General features: G+C 44.2%; 1 protein-coding gene across 1 annotated transcript; it reads left to right on the forward strand.

Moving 5' to 3' along the window:
• Positions 1-564: 564 nt before the first annotated feature.
• On the forward strand, positions 565-5,868 carry LOC136463303 (7-dehydrocholesterol reductase). The gene is made up of 13 exons (XM_066462309.1): positions 565-804; positions 1,002-1,227; positions 1,559-1,614; positions 2,065-2,167; positions 2,253-2,318; positions 2,410-2,523; positions 2,693-2,819; positions 4,096-4,196; positions 4,347-4,472; positions 4,554-4,618; positions 4,724-4,805; positions 4,886-4,968; positions 5,424-5,868. The coding sequence occupies exons 1-13, from the start codon at positions 656-658 to the stop codon at positions 5,488-5,490; spliced, it is 1,365 nt and encodes a 454-aa protein (XP_066318406.1). The 5' UTR covers positions 565-655; the 3' UTR covers positions 5,491-5,868.
• Positions 5,869-16,521: the final 10,653 nt, after the last annotated feature.

Here is a 16,521-nt window from a genome sequence, read left to right on the forward strand (position 1 = left end):
CCGGAGCAAGAGGACGGAGAGGAAGGCAGCGGGGCACTGCTCATGCGATATGCGTGGGGGCGGGGGCGCGGCTCGGCAGAGGAGCGTTGCGGCGTGGGTGCGGCAGGTGCAGAGATGCCACGGTGGGGGAAGAGGACGGGAGGACTAAGGGGGTGCAAAAATGAGCGGACAGGGCGTCCGTCCGTCCAGACGTCTTTGATGTACCATTATCGAAATTAAGAAGAGATACAAATAAGACATTGGATAAGCTTGTACAGTTGGACAGACTACGATCCCTGGTTGTTACTTGTACATAAGACATGCATCACGTGCCACATGCTTGCGCATGGTTCTCGCATAAAAATCATCAGTCTATACGCTTAGTCGTATTTGACTTATGAATTATAATTTATTAGCTAATAAATAGTATTTTCTCTCACTCAGTCATGGCTTGTAAGGGGAAAAAAAACAAAACGAACAGGGCGCATGTGGCAACGCCCGAGCCGCTCTCCGCTGGCGCACGTGAGCGGCATGCCGCCTCAGATCGGGATCGGGAGCAGAGCACCCACCCCGCCACTCCCTTCCAAAGATTTTTTTCTCAGTCAAGTCGTCTCCCCTCTCTCCTTCCATCTCACACAGTCACACACCGCGGCCCCAGCGAGATCGCGAGGAGGCCATGGCGAAGCCCAAGCCTTCCTCCGCCGGCGCCAAGTCGACCGCGGCTGCCGGCGCGCCTGCGCCGCCGGCCACAGTGCACTCGGCGCTGATCACCTACACCTCCATGCTCGCGCTCCTCTCCTTCTGCCCGCCCTTCGTCATCCTCCTGTGAGTGCGCCTCCCTCCTCTCTCTCCCCCCTCCCTGCTCCTTCCAATCGCACCCGCATTCCTGACCTGCCGCTCGGATCAAATCCCGAGTCTCGTCTCGTCTCGTCGCTCCCTAGCAATTTCTCTAGAGGGGGAGGACGAATTCGGCTGTTCGGCTGTTTATTACTGTTGTGATTGATTTTCTCGGCGCCGCGCAGGTGGTACACGATGGTGCACGCGGACGGATCGGTGGTGCGGACTTACGAGCACCTCAGGGAGCACGGCGTGCTCGAGGGGCTCAAGGCCATCTGGCCCATGCCCACCCTCGTAGCATGGAAGATCATCTTCGGCTTCGGACTCTTCGAGGCCGTCCTGCAGCTGCTGCTCCCTGGGAAGCGCTTCGAAGGGCCCATCTCGCCTGCCGGGAACGTGCCGGTCTACAAGGTCCCGTGCTGTCACTCCTGGTGTCCGACTTGAGTGAACTTCGTCCCTTCTCTGAAATAGTACTGTTCAACATTGTCCAATTCGTGTCTGTTCTACCTTATATTTATATTCGTGCTTTGCTATCTTAATTACTACTAAATACAACAACGTTAGGCAACTATTGCCTGATCACCTGCTGTGCTGGTGCACTAGCATGTTCAACTGTTATTGTTATGCTCAATGTATAGTGTGGTTCATTGGTTTTGCTGTTCAAATTAGGGCAAGCGTTTAGTACTAATACCTTTTGCCTTATAGTATTTTGTTTAAATATTGTCCTCTTCTTTGTTGTCAGGCAAATGGCTTACAAGCGTATGCAGTGACCTTGATAACTTACCTCGGTTTGTGGTGGTAAGGCTAGCCTTTTTCTTTGGCCGACCTACTGTTCGTGTAATTCTAACTTGGTTCCATTTCTTCCCTTTCAAGAGACGTTGAAGGGCATGCATGAAATGAATAAATGCTGGCATCATATGATTTACCTTCTATCAGCAATCCATCACACATCTTGGCTATTCATCCATCTTGTAAATTGAGCAAAATAAGGTTCTGGAACCTTTGACCTTGTGGTCATCAAACTGATAATCCTTGTATGTGCTTGTAGTTTTTCTATCTTTTGATATTCTCAGCTCCGCTTGCATTTCTATGTATCTTTTTGTTATTATAAGCATAGGAACTAATCGAGTTTGCTTTATCCCTCCAATTTCCTTTCCAAATTGGGGTGTTGACCCTCTGAAATTGTGTCTGCTGATGTGTCATTTGTCCACAAGTAAACCGGCTAACACAAAGAAAGTTCTGTGTCAGGTTCGGTATATTTAACCCTGCAATAGTGTATGATCACTTGGGGGAGATATACTCTGCTCTTGTTTTTGGAAGCTTTGTGTTCTGTATTTTTCTCTACATAAAGGTGAGCTATTTTAAAAAACAGCTTTGCTTCCTTGTATCATTAGCTGCTTCGTTTCATTTCATTAACATTTTATTTTTCTTTCTAGGGTCATGTAGCTCCATCTTCATCTGACTCTGGATCCTCAGGGAATGTGATAATTGACTTCTACTGGGTAAGTATTATTAAATATACACTGTGTTTGACATTGATAACAAAGTACGTGATTCTTTGTTGGTCCATTCTTATAACACTCAATTTTCCAGGGTATGGAGCTGTACCCTCGGATTGGCAAATACTTTGATATCAAAGTCTTCACAAACTGTCGTTTCGGTATGATGTCCTGGGCTGTTCTTGCTGTAACCTACTGCATAAAGCAGGTCAGTATATTATAATATCCTCTCTTATGTTAGTTTCACAATTTTTGGTATTGTTACTCATTGATGTGGTGGTGTTGTATTACCATACCAATTTAAAGATGGAAAGTCCATCATATGAGGCAGTTATCCCTTGGACTTACAGTTGATTCCTTGGACACTTGCTGTGCAGTATGAAATGAATGGCAGAGTTGCTGATTCTATGCTTGTGAATACTGCACTTATGTTGATCTATATCACTAAGTTCTTTTGGTGGGAATCTGGATATTGGTGTACTATGGACATTGCTCATGATAGAGGTATTACAGCTCTATTGCAGTACTATGGAATTCAGATGATTATTTTCTCCACTAGCTATGCTTTTTATGTTATGTTCAATTTGTTTCACTTCGAGAAGTTTTGGTTTTTTAAAATTGAGTGAAATAAATATTTCATTTGAAAAGTGCTATCGTCATGTGTGGAAGTGCTCACATGATGTAATTGCTCCACTGTTGTCAGTCGTCACAAAACAGCAAGATATGTAGCTCTTCTATCGCCATTTGCATTGAAACAACAATTTAATATACTCTAGGTCTAGGACAAACAGAAAAAAAAGAACATCAAAGTTAACTAAAAAGCAACCTAGGAGGAACTAGGTAGCTTTTTTGTTAAGAGAAATAGGCATCTGAAATTGCCTCAACAAGAATTCTAACATTGGTTTTCCACATCCAACTGAACTAGGTTCAGTTCCTACGTAATAAAACATAGAAGCTTTGCATAACACATAAAATAGAGCATATTTTTCATCATAATTTTCATTACCAGTCCACTTTCATTGAACGTGTGAGCACTGCACCTAGTATTTATGAACTACTACAATTACCAGGAGTTGCAGATGCAAAACTGACCTTACCCGAGAAAGAGTTTGATCTCCTTCAGATTGTAAACATTAAATGGTTCAGAATGAATTGAAAAAAAAACAGTGATGAAAGGAGTTTGGATACTCCTGTAGCCTACTCTATTTCAATGGTGTTGCCTAGGCATCCGGGCTGACCCAACTTGCCTTGGGGGTCTAGCACTGTTCCCCTAAATGGTCGTTTAGCCTGTTTGAATGCTACAGTGGTACCCTGTTTCTGTTTAGTTGGCTGTCTATCCCCTTTAAGTGGCTGTTTTGCCCCTTCAATTGGCCATTTGGTCTGAATGATGGTTAAACTGTAGGTGACCAATTGTTTGCCATTTACGAAAACACTATGGTCTAGTTACGCCTTGTCGTGTAGGCAAGCGATAAGGTGTACCCAGCTTGCCTTGTTGCTTTTGAATAGCCTGTGGGGCCTGAATCTTATTTCATTGGAGTGTGAACCAAACTCAAAGATGAAGGCCCTACTATGATGAAAATATTTCTTTTCTCTATAGCATAATTGTTCTAGGCAAAGACAGGTAGGTCATAAGAAACCCTCATAAATAGCTTGATGATAATATCGTCATAGTTTTTTTTAAATACATAGCTTTTGATTTGCAAAGTGCTCTTTATTTTCCTCTGTATTTTATATCTATATGTTCTATTACCATTATTTGTCTGACATGATCTTTCACCAGCTGGTTTCTATATCTGCTGGGGATGCTTGGTATGGGTTCCATCCATATATACTTCGCCTGGAATGTACCTTGTAAACCACCCTGTGAATTTGGGTCCACAGGTTCTTTCCAAATGCCTTGCTTTTGATATGATTTGGTATTTTGGTCTGTATACTGTAGTACCTTGATGTGCTGTTTGCTTTCTATCCACTGCGTATTTACTAGCTTAGTCCCAATGGATTAAAATTTGTTCTCTGCAAATCCTTCTGCAGTTAGCACTCTCAATTCTTCTAGCTGGAATGTTGTGCATATACATAAACTATGATTGTGACCGTCAGCGCCAAGAATTTCGACGGACAAATGGGAAATGCTCAGTCTGGGGCAAGGCTCCATCTAAGGTTGGAACATTTAAGATACAATCGATTCCAAATTAACTGGCTGTATTCTCACACCTGGACCGTTCTGATGAAAAATTTCAGATTGTTGCCTCTTATCAGACTACAAAGGGAGAAACTAAAACCAGTCTTCTCTTGACTTCTGGATGGTGAGTTAGAGAATTGTTATATGGTTCATAGAAAATTGTGCAACCACTTTTATCTCAAGAAAATTTATGAGCTGTTGACATGAACTTCATTTTCTGTTTTAACAGGTGGGGCTTGTCACGTCACTTCCACTATGTCCCAGAGATTCTATCTGCATTTTTCTGGACTGTTCCAGCTCTTTTCAATCACGTAAGCTTGCCCATATTCTGATTGTGATACATGATAAGTTTAGTGAGGATTGTCGTAACTTGGTCCTTCTGTGTTTGCAGTTCCTACCATACTTCTATGTGATTTTTCTTACTATATTATTGTTTGACCGAGCAAAGAGGGATGATGACCGGTGCTCATCAAAGTAAGTATTACAACTAGTAAATGAATCAGTTGAATATTTATACTCTTTGTAGTTAGCATTGGCACAAGATCCTGCTGTTAAAACTGCTAAATGCTCATTTTTTAAGTATCCTTGTACATTCTATCAAAAAAGGAGATAATTCTTGTGGTACTACCTCTAGTCATAGATACTAGACACTTCAATACCCAGTCAAACTTTCGGAATTTCCAACCGTCAATAGGTTATATATGTGGAAACACACATCATATTTTCATGTTTGTCTTGAAAAATGCTTTCATATAATTATTAGCTACAACTACATTATAATAGGAAATAGTGATCAAAGTTGGACTCAATGACCATAAAAAGATCAACAATTTAATTTATTTTTGATTGGAGATAGTTCTTAGCTACAATACTCGTCACTTCGATGTCCCTAATGCATAATATGATGTGAGCTACATATGTAAATGCAGATACGGGAAGTACTGGAAGATGTACTGCAACAAAGTACCATACAGAGTCATTCCTGGCATTTACTGAGCATCTTGGGTTCTGGACGACTCTTGATATTAAGCTCAACAGATGCTAAGACTCTCTATCCAGAAACCGATCTGCTACTGCCTGTGTAATTTCGCTGGTAGGTTCGCGCTGTACGCAGTATTAGGTGTAGGCAACTTGGCATCTACCTTGTATGTGTCGTGTATCCAGGGCTGGGGCTTGCTCCTTCTGTTGTTACTTGTTAGACAGTAGGGGGTAGTCTTGCCTTCTCAGGGATGCAATGTAATAGTTTTTTTTTTTTTCATTCAGTCGACAGGGTGACACAACAATGAGTAGGGATTGGTGACATTCTGTAGTGCTTGAATAATATTTGTGTGCTGTATTTGTTCGACGGATAATGACTAAAGTTGCTCCAGTTTCCTTTCTTTTTAAGCCAAAAACCTTTTTTTGTACTATATAGTAATATTTTTCATAAGGTTCTATGATATGTTTCAAGAAAAAGTCCAAATTACTCCTAATTTTGTCCTATGCCCAGATAACCATATAAACTAACGTCTGGGTTTGATTAACTTCCTCGAATTATTTTCAATCTGTTCAGTCCCAACAAGATTTGTCTCTTTTCCTCGCATACAGATTGAGTTTTACTTTTGTCGGTGTTATAAACAAACACCAACTAGTAAATTTATAATTATTGCGTGTTAGGATCGGATGGTGTACTAAAGGACACAAGTTTTATATTGGTTCGGGTAGAATGTCTCTACGTTCAGTTTGCTGCTGCTTGTGTTATTAGTACCAAAAAAAAAGATTCGTAGTAGGGGTACAAACAGTCGAGAGAGGGACAGGTCTCAAGTCTCTGAAGAAAAGGTCGAAAGGACGTCAGGAGCTTGGTTGTTGCTTGGTTGTATGTTGTCTATGGAAAACTGATCCTCTTGCGTATCAAAAAAAATCAGTCCCCTTAGTGGAGTGCCCTGCTCTCCCTTTTATAGACCAAAGGGGAGCAGGGGCTACAAATGGGAGAAAGAGAAAAAAAATCAAAGGTAGAGAAGGTCCTTCGAGGGAGCCGGGTCTTCCTTTTCCTCTATGCCTGCTCTGCTAACATGGCAGACCGTGTTAGAGATGGCGTGTTCGCTAATCCTTATAGGGTCGTGCCTTGGTCTCTTTTAGTAAGTGGGTGCGTCCCATCCTACATCGGCGGACAGTGCGGCGTGCCAGAGAGCCGAGCTGTGACCCTTTGGGGAGTAGATGGGGAAGTGACCATACGTCTGTCACTGTAGATGATGTGAATTCTGTCTTGGATCGTAGTGGTTGTCGTATGCTTGTGTTAGTATCCGCGTCCGAGGGCTGATGGCGGCGTCTACAACACTGTTCGGGCTCTATCAGGTCAGAGAGGGCCTAAAGCGTCCGTCCCGTCGTATCCTGACAGTACCTTCCTACAGGCATGCAGGGCATGGCCCTCGGTACTACGGTTGACTCGAATGTCCTATCGTACCCTGTGCTCATCTTTATCTACGGTTGACTCGAATGTCCTGTCGTACCCTGTGCTCGTCTTTATGAAGGAGCAGGGTGCAGTCGTCGGACGAGGCGGAGCCTGCCCTCAGACGCCGGGCGAGGCGGAGCCAGCCCTCAGACGTCGGGTGAGGCAGGGCTTGCCCTCGGTCGTCGGGTGAGGCGGAGCCTGCCCTCGGACGTCGGGTGGTCGGGCGAGGCGGAGCTAGCCCTTAGCTGTCGGATGAGGCGGAGTATGCCCTTGGACATTGGGCGAGGCGGAGCCTGCCCTCGGACATCGTGCGAGGCGGAGCTAGCCCTCAGGCGTCGGGCAAGGCGGAGTCTTAGCCCTTGGGGGTCGAGCGAGGCGGAACCAATCTTCCGTCGTTCGGGCAAGAAGTGTAGTAGCGTTCTTATCTGACCGAAAGCGTCAACGTTCGATGGTTATTAATTCCAGCTCATTAGGTACCCCGATATTAGGTCCCCGACAGTAGCCCCTGAGCCCTCGGGCGATTCGGATAGAATCGCCTGGGGGGTATTTTGACTTGCCAGAGAGTGCGCTCGAGCGCACCCGACGGGTGTAGCCCCCGAGCCCCCGGGTGATTCAGGCAGAATCACCCAGGGGGTATTTCGATTCACCAGAGGGTGCACACGAGCGCACCCGTCGGGTGTAGCCTCGAGCCCCCGGGTGATTCAGATAGAATCGCCCGGGGTGTAATTTTAGATCCTTCGCGGGTATGGCTGTGAGATTTGGTTTTTGTCAACTGGACAGTTTAAAGGAAACCCTGGTATCCCGTTCATGGGGATTCATCCAGGGTTAGCCCAGTTGGGACTTGACTGCGCATCGAGGTTCCCTTGAGGCTTGTGTGCCTGGGTTCTGGCCGCTCGTGGGCCCATCCCTCGTTGGGACGGCCCTTGAACTCCTGGACCCAGGGAGGCTAGAGAAAAAGCTTTTTGACCCATATCCCTCTGTGGGAAAAGAGTCCTGGTCTGCCTGGGGAAGGCGAAATGTCCGGCGCGATTTTGGTGGGAAAGGATAGGGATCGTGGGCACATATCCCGCAACGTGATGCGGCGGTGTATCGTGGCAGGCTCAAAGACCTAGGTGGGCGGTTGCTCTTCTCGCATCTGTCACCCCTATAAAACCAAGGGGTTCGCCCCTAGGGTTCTGTACTTTGCCTCCTCGCCTTCGCATCGACAACCTCCGCCGCCAATTGCCTGAGCCTCCCACACTCGCATCGCAGCCACCGTCAAGCTCGCATCCGCACTGTAGTCACCGTTAAACTCGCATCCACCCCCTCCCAATCATTTCAATGGAGCCGTGGTGTAGATCCAACATCACCCCTCAGCGCCTGGAGGGCCTCGTTCGTCATGGCCTCCTTCGTCCGCTGACTGCCTTCGAGGAGTGGCGGCTGCCCGGTGATGAGGACGAGCCATCGCCACCCGAAGGGTATGTCGTGTCCTTTGCTCACTTTCACAAGCGGGGATTCACCATACCTACTCACAAGTTCCTTCGAGGGTTGTTGGACTACTGTCAGGTGGAGTTGCAGCACCTTACTCCTAATGGGGTCCAGCACATTGTGATGTTTGTCGCCCTATGTGAGGGGTACCTGGGGATTAGTCTCCACTTTTACCTATGGCGGTATCTCTTCGCCGTCAACCTGTCGAAGAAGTGGGTTGGGAAGTGAAAGTGCATCTAGCCCTTTATTGGGTTTTGGTTGATTGAATGACAACGTGATTAAAGGACTAACCCGTTTGCTAAGTGTGGACAGGTAATAGGTTATCTCATAGGCACTTAATAAAAGCCAAAATGATGTGTTGTTGTATAAACAATCTAGTTCAAGCACAAGACAACAATGCAAATGGAATTCATGTGAAGGCTTATTTATTGTGGGATTTCCATATACTATGTGAAAGCAAGCTCATGATTATTAGTTAATGAGACATGAGGGATTGCATATGGAATGATCTCATATTTGAAGCTTGCTAAATTAAATTGAAAAAGATGACAATACATATGAATGGATGATTCAACATAAGACGTGACTTGATGGCTTGAGATGGTGAAGATAGCAAGGAAAGGCTTCGAGGTACTAAGCAAGGGTGAAGGGCAAGCGACGGCTTGGCGGCCAAAGAACCTAGCTAGGGTGAAGAAGAAAGTACTCGCATTTAGTTGAGGTACTAATCAAGCTAAGATGGTCATATTGATGTGAAGGATCAAATCTATAATGAAGTATTTGATGAAAGTGACTTGATACATTTGGGATTATTCAAATTTGATGAATGGAATCAAGTCATATGCTCAAGATGGATATGCTCAAGTGAAAAGATCAACATCAACATGTTAGCACCCTTACTTAATGAAGATTGGAAGGGACGGCATCAATTCAAAAGAAATCAACTCAAGTGGTATAAATTCATTTTTCCTTTGATCTTGAGTTTAATAGGTATGCCGTACTATTAAGAGGGATGCATCATGTTGATAGATAATGTTTCATAAGTGCTCAAGCCAACCCATGTGAGTTTTGAGTATTTGAGCGACAAAAGAGCTAACTGAATTCTCGCTGGTCTGGCAATACCGGACGTGTCCGGTATTCATACCGGACGTGTCCAGTATTTATTCAGCAGCTGTAAAATTGTTGTTCTCAGGTTGGTTCGTCGGGAGTTCCGATGTAGGTCGGGAGTTCCGACGATCGGGAGTCCCGGCATGGGTCGGGAGTTCCGACGTCTCGCACTTCAACTGACTTGGAGGGTTCACTATCCTAGTCATACCGGACCGGTATGGATGACCAGAAGCCTACAGCTAGTTTTCAAAAGCCGTGAGGGTCAGGAGTTCCGACGTGAGTCGGGAGTTCCGACGGTTGGATGTTCTGACACCTCACTGACTTTAACTTAGTTACATGTTTTTCAAATTTGCTGAGGGTCGGGAGTTCCGACGTAAGTCGGGAGTTCCGACGGTCAGAAGTCCCAGCATTCATCGGGAGTTCCGACGCCTCACAACATCACTGTAACTTAGTTACCGTTGGCATAGTGTGAGTCATACCGGACGGTATGCATACCGGACGTGTCCGGTATTGCAACGGCTATAAAACGGCTAGTTTTTCAAGGGGGCTATAAATACCCCCAAGCCTCCACCTTTGGAGGCTGCTAATTCTGCTGACATACACACACGTTTTTGAGCCTTGCCAACTCTCCTAAACCCTCTCTTAGTGAGTGTGTGATCCAAATTGCAAAACCAATTTGTGGGTTAAGAGAGAATTTGAAAAAGAGAGCAAGCCACCACTTGAGCACTTGTGCATATTGTCAATCTCGTGATTCGCATTTGTTACTCTTGGACTCTTTGGTCCTAGACGGCTAGGCGTCACCGGAGAGCACCCGAGAGATTGTGGTTGCTTTGGAAAGTTTGTAACGATCGATTCCGCCGCCTTGGAATCATTTAGTGGAAGGAGGAAAAGGAGTTGGAAAAGACTCCGGCTAGAGTGACCTTTGTGGTACCCTCTAGGGCTGACCTTCACTAGGTCACCCGCAGCCCCCTCAACGGAGAGTAGGACTCAAACGAGTTCGAACTTCGGTAAAACAAATATCGTGTCTAAATTCGCATTTCATTTGATATTTCTGTTGCTTTAGCTATTTTGCAGATAGTCTGTGTATATTACTATCTCTAATAGTTTCCTGCAGTTTGGATTGAAGATAGAAATCAAAAGGAGCAAATTCGGGGCTGTTCCACTGAAGTCGTGAATACCGGACACGTCCGGTATACATACCAGACACGTCCGGTATTAGCCCCTGCGCCAAACTGAATTATATTGTGTTCTAACTCTTTGGTTGCAGGCGTTTGGCTCCTAGATTCATTTAGTATCTTTTATATACTCTGTGGCTAACTTGTGAGGGGTGGTACTACTCGTTGTTTGGAGTTTTTATTTTGGAAACTCCCTTTACTAATCGTTTCCGAATTTAAAGGTGTTAATTTTTAGTAACGCCTATTCACCCCCCTCTAGGCGGCATCCTAGGTCCTTTCAATTGGTATCAGAGTGAGGTTCTCACCTAAAGCTTCACTGCCATGAGAAAAGGATGTCAACGTCTATCGAGTTGGAGCCGGTGCTTCTCCAAAATGATGGTTCAAACTTTCTAACTTAGTCAATACATGTACTCAATGCTTTTAGAGATGTTAGTCCTCTTGTTGAGCATATTATGGATGCAAGCATACCTCTTCCTATAGTTGATTGGAGCAACTACAAAAATTTGTCAAAAGAGGAAGAGATATGCGTGCAACTCAATGCTCAAGCTATTAATATTATTTTGAGTACATTGAGTGTAGAGGTTCAAGATGAGGCAATCTTCAATGGACAACCACCTCCGGAGAGTGCTCATCTCATTTGGACTAGACTTTTTGATTTATATGGAAAATCCAAATGTGATGATGCATTTGAGATCGAGTCAATGGAAAGTATGTCCATTGTGTCTTCATGCAGCGAAGAAGCCTCACAAGACCTCAAGAGTGCCGAGCTGGAGCAAGAAGTGTAAGCAGCGCATGACTTGTTGTCTGCCTGCATGTACCGGACGTGTCCGGTATGCCTACCGGATGTGTCCGGTATGGCCGAGGCAGCAGACCAGCAAGCGGCTATTTGCAACGATGCTCAAGCTCGGTGGCAACCAAGTGATGAGTCAATCTCAGTATCTCATGATACTCATCACTTGTGTCTCATGGCCAAGAAAAGCAAGAAGAAGAGTAACAAGAAAGATTAAGAAAAGGAGAAGGCACAAGTGGATGATCAAGAAGAGAGTGATGTTGAAATTGAAGACAACTACAACCTTGATCATCTCAACCATAAAGACAAGTTCATCATCATGAAGATAGTTGAAAAGAATGATGAGCTTAAAGAAGAGATAGAGAAGCAAGAGCAATCGCTTCAAAATCAAGAAAAGTTTCTCATCTCCAAATTGCAAGAACTAAAGGCAATAAATGAGAGGTATGAAAAATTGTCAATTGAGCATACTTTAGTTACTAACTCCTCTTCTAGTGTTTCACAACTAGAGAAGGAAAACTTCGAGCTCAAGGCAAGGCTAGATGAACTATCAAGCAAGTATAATATGCTACAAGCAAATTATGTTCATCTAAAGTGCTCTCATGAGGAAATAGTAGAATCAAGCATCATGCTTGAGGTGGCTCATGAGGTTGTGATTACAACGGTAAATTTTTCTCAACCTCTCACACATCCGCTCACTAGTACACCATCTCAATTAAATATTTCTTGTACTAATGAATGTGCTCCTCAAGCAAGCCAATCTTCGATTGAGCTAAATCTTATAGAAAACATAGAGCTCAAAGAAGAAGTGCAAAGATTAAAGAAAGATGTGATTCGGTTGAAGGGTAAGGAGAAAGCACAACCTTCTCAAGATAACCATGATAACATGGTGAAGAAGCTTGAGAAGGGTTCAAACCTTGCTTCCTCCAAAGCCCAACAAAAGAATCACATCTCAAGCAAGGCCAACACAACCAAGAGTAAGAAACATGGAAAAAGGATGTGCTATGGTTGTGGATCATATGGACATGAGTGGGCTATGTGTCCACACAAGAGTTGGGCCGACAAGGTTGAAGCTGCCAATCAAAAGGCTTCTACCAAGGAGGCCAAGCAAATGAAGAGTGATGGACAAAGTGCTTGTCTCATGAGCAAGAAATTGGGGCATCCTACCAAGAAATGCCCAATGTACAAAGAGGCAAGAAAGGAAGCCCAAGTTACAACTAGAAGATGCTATGGGTGCATGAGATGGGCCACAATGTTGATAGATGTCCATCCAAGTAAAGCAAGCATAGAGCACACAAAGGTCGCATATGCTATGCTTGTAGAAGAAAGGGGCATCTGAGCTATGAATGCCCAAATGGTAAAACTCCTAAGCCGAACACATTTGTTTATAATGATATGCTTAGGAAGGCCACAAATGGAGTTAGCGCTAGCAAGGTGATGTGTTCACCACAAACTAGTGCTAAAGCCATTTGGATGCCTAAGCACTTGTTGACTAACTCAAAAGGACCCAACAAGAGTTGGGTACCAAAGTGTGCTTAGGATAATGATGTAGGTACTTGGTGATGAGATGAAATCTTTGGGGTGGTTGAGCAAGCAATTTGACAATATTCACTCAATCTATCAACCAATTCTTATCATAATCTCTTATATGGTTGACCCGAAGATAATTCAATGAACATATCATATATTTTATCCTCACCATTGGTAACAAGTACCTAAACCTTTTAGATAGTCACTTTGTTCGTTTCGTGTTCTATAGTTCACAAATAGGTACATTTGTGAAATAATGAAAGTGGCTAATTAGATTCAATTAAAAAGAATTTTACTTTGCCATATGACGCTTTTAACGGCTCTCTAGTAAACCAATTCATTTGTTAAGATGCAAGTTTACAATAAATACTAGAGCTAAAATTACAAGTAGTGAATTAATTGGTTCTGTCCTGAACCTATCGGACGTGTCTGGTATTACTATCGGACGTGTTCGGTATGGCCAGGGACAGAAAGTCAGTGTTTCTGTTCTGTGTATTCCGGACATGTCCGGTATACCTACCGGACGTGTCCGGTATTACAGGAACCAGAACACTAATTGGATTCCAACTGAGTTTTTGATTCATATATTTTCATATATCACTAATTCACTAAGAAGCTTGTGATTTATTAAATCTAAGTGGATTGTGAACATCTCCCGAACTTAATTTTAAATATGGCAATTTTATTTGATTTATGGTCAAAATAAAAAATTGACTCCCAAATTCTTAAAAGAATAAAGTGCTTGTTGAAAGTCATTCAAATTACTTGAAGCACTTATTTAGGGGGAGCTAAATTTCTATTTTGCACCATTGTGGACTAACAAATTTATCTAGCATTCTCTGTAGTTCTTTGGATGAAAATGTATCTAGCACGATTATTTGGCAATTGAGGTCAACATAAAGATCATCATGCTATTTATCCTCTTAGTGGTATTCTTGTGGGCTCAAGGCAAAGGTATGTGTTTACATACATACATTGTAAGTGCATCTAAGGCCCTTTATATGTTATAATGTGCATTTGTGTGACATAGGAGAGATATTTTTCAAAACCCATAACTAGCATGTGTAGGTGGTGTGAATTTGAAAAATTATTTGAATCTTGGTCTTTGTGACCTAGCCTTGTCATCTGATGATTATAGCTCTCCTTGATTGTTTGATTGGCTAATCACACATGACATGGCTTTCTTAAGTCCACAATCTACTATCTCTCTCTCTCAACTAAGCGAAATCTTGTATATACCAAATATTTGGAAAAGAGAAAATCATTTTACGGCATTGGATAAGGAAAGTGATGATACTCGGTTTAGATCAAGTTTATATACCTTTTGGACTAAGAAATAACAGTAAAGGGAATTGGAAGAGAGAAAACACATTTTGTAATAAATTGGGCCAGCCCGTGTATACCGGACGTGTCCGGTATGATACCGAACATGTCCGGTATGAGCTGGGCTATAAAACCAAAAGTACCCCTTTGGCCCAGACTTGTCTGTCTCCTTCCAACCAACCAATCAACGCCCTTCTTCCCACCTAGGGCGACCAAGGATTTCACCAAGGAAAAGAGAGAGAGGGAGATTGCATTGGAGAAGGCTTGGATCAAAGATTGAAGGCCCATGGATTTAGATTTCACATCACTCTCTCTTCTCTCCTCTCAAGGTACCCTAATCACGGACCTCGTCTGATCTACTTGGTCAATACATGATTTGGAAATTCCTTCGGTCAATATGCTGCATTGGTGATGTAGAAGCAATGCCCAAAGTTTGGTATTAATCCGTGTTGGTTTGAATCAAGGAACCCTGGTTAGGGTTGCTAGTCGCCCATACCGGACGTGTTCGGTATGCTACCGGACGTGTCCGGTATGGCCCAGCAGAGCAGGCTCACTGCTTCCTTTGATTCAGTCCTATCCTAGAATTGTATAATAGGCATAGTTTCTTCTGTATCTATGTTTTTTAAACCTTGTGACAATGGTTTGTCGAGGTGATTGTAAAACCTTGGATAAAAGAATCTATGTCTAATTACAATTCAAGAATAAGCTATGGGCATGTATCTAAAATTCTATAAAAATCTTTGAATACAGGACAGCAGCCATGAGTGGACGACAGGAGCCGAGGTCCAAGCACAGGCATGATCCAGCACTTGAGAAGTACAAGAAGGCCAGACAGGATATGCATCCTAGATTCAAGCCAACCAGCAGGAGGTCTACTAGGGCTGCCTCTAGTGCAGCAGCTCAGTATGCAAAGGGGTCCAAGAGCTCTTCTTCTGACACAGACACTGATGAGTTCAGAGTGGAGTCTAGAGAAGAAAGAAAGAGGAAGAGCACTGACAGAGGATCAGTTGGTGACAGCTCAGATGAGGAGCAGGAGATTGAGGAGGAGGAGTCAGTTCCTCCAGCTCAGCACCAACCTAGTCAGGGGATGCATTATGGTCTTCTTGAGACACGTCTGCCCAATGTGCCCTCCTATGTTCCTAGGGTTGACTATAGGGGAAAGGGTATGACTAGGAGAGCTAGAGATGAGCGGAGGGTTGATCCAAGAGGCTTACCTAAGGTTCAGTACGATCACCGCTTCCAGACAGCCTTTCACCTGGATTTCTACTCCAGTGTGATTCTCACTAGGAACCCAGTGATTGCCAGGTCATAGTGGATTGACTGGCAATATATTAGAGAGTTGCAGAAGGCCTCAGTTGATCATGCCATTGCCATATGCCAGAGCATAGGAGTTTATGAGATCATGGAGTTCCAGCATGACTGGAACACAGAGGTAGTGGCTCAGTTCTATGCTACTCTGTTCATTGAGGAGGATGAGAGGTGGATGCACTAGATGCTTGAGGGCTAGTGGTATAGTGTTGATTATGATGTTTTTGCCACCCAGCTTGGCTTTTCAGAGGATGATCTCCAGAGGGATAGGATCCACACCGAGCAGGTGTTACCTCCTGAGCAGCTCGCATATATGTATCCTCCTGGTGGTGAGAGAGGAGCTGTGGGGAAGGTTCTAGGTCTTCACCCTACCTATAGATACCTAGACAGGATGTTCAGGAAGACTATTGACTGCAAGGGTGGAGATAAGGGCAACATTGCTGATTACTCCAGGAACCTACTCCACAGGATGGCACCTGATGCTCGGCCTTTTAGCATATTTGACTTCATTTGGTCTAAGATTAGGAGTGTGGGAGAGAGGCCCCTCAAGGGCTGTGGTTTTGCTCCTTATATCATGCATATGATTGAGCAAGTGACAGGGCACACGTTCGAGTATGATAAGATTCACAAGGCCCTAAAGATTGTTGTAGATCTACCTGAGATAGGGTTACCTCCAGTAGGACTAGGAGGAGCAGCAGCAGCACCAGAGGCAGATGCACCTGGGAGTGGTGCACCAGCAGGAGCTTCACCTTCACCACGTGCTCCTTCACATTCTACTTCATGCTGTGGCAGTCCTCCCTCGCCTATCCGTAGGCTTTTCAGCTCCATATTTGGGATGTGCCGTGACATCTAGACTAGGCAGCAGAAGGAGTGGGAGGCTAGAAGGAAGGACACTCGAACCT

This window comes from Miscanthus floridulus, chromosome 7 (genome assembly GCF_019320115.1).
Source record: "Miscanthus floridulus cultivar M001 chromosome 7, ASM1932011v1, whole genome shotgun sequence".
In the NCBI taxonomy this organism is placed as follows: Eukaryota; Viridiplantae; Streptophyta; class Magnoliopsida; order Poales; family Poaceae; genus Miscanthus; species Miscanthus floridulus.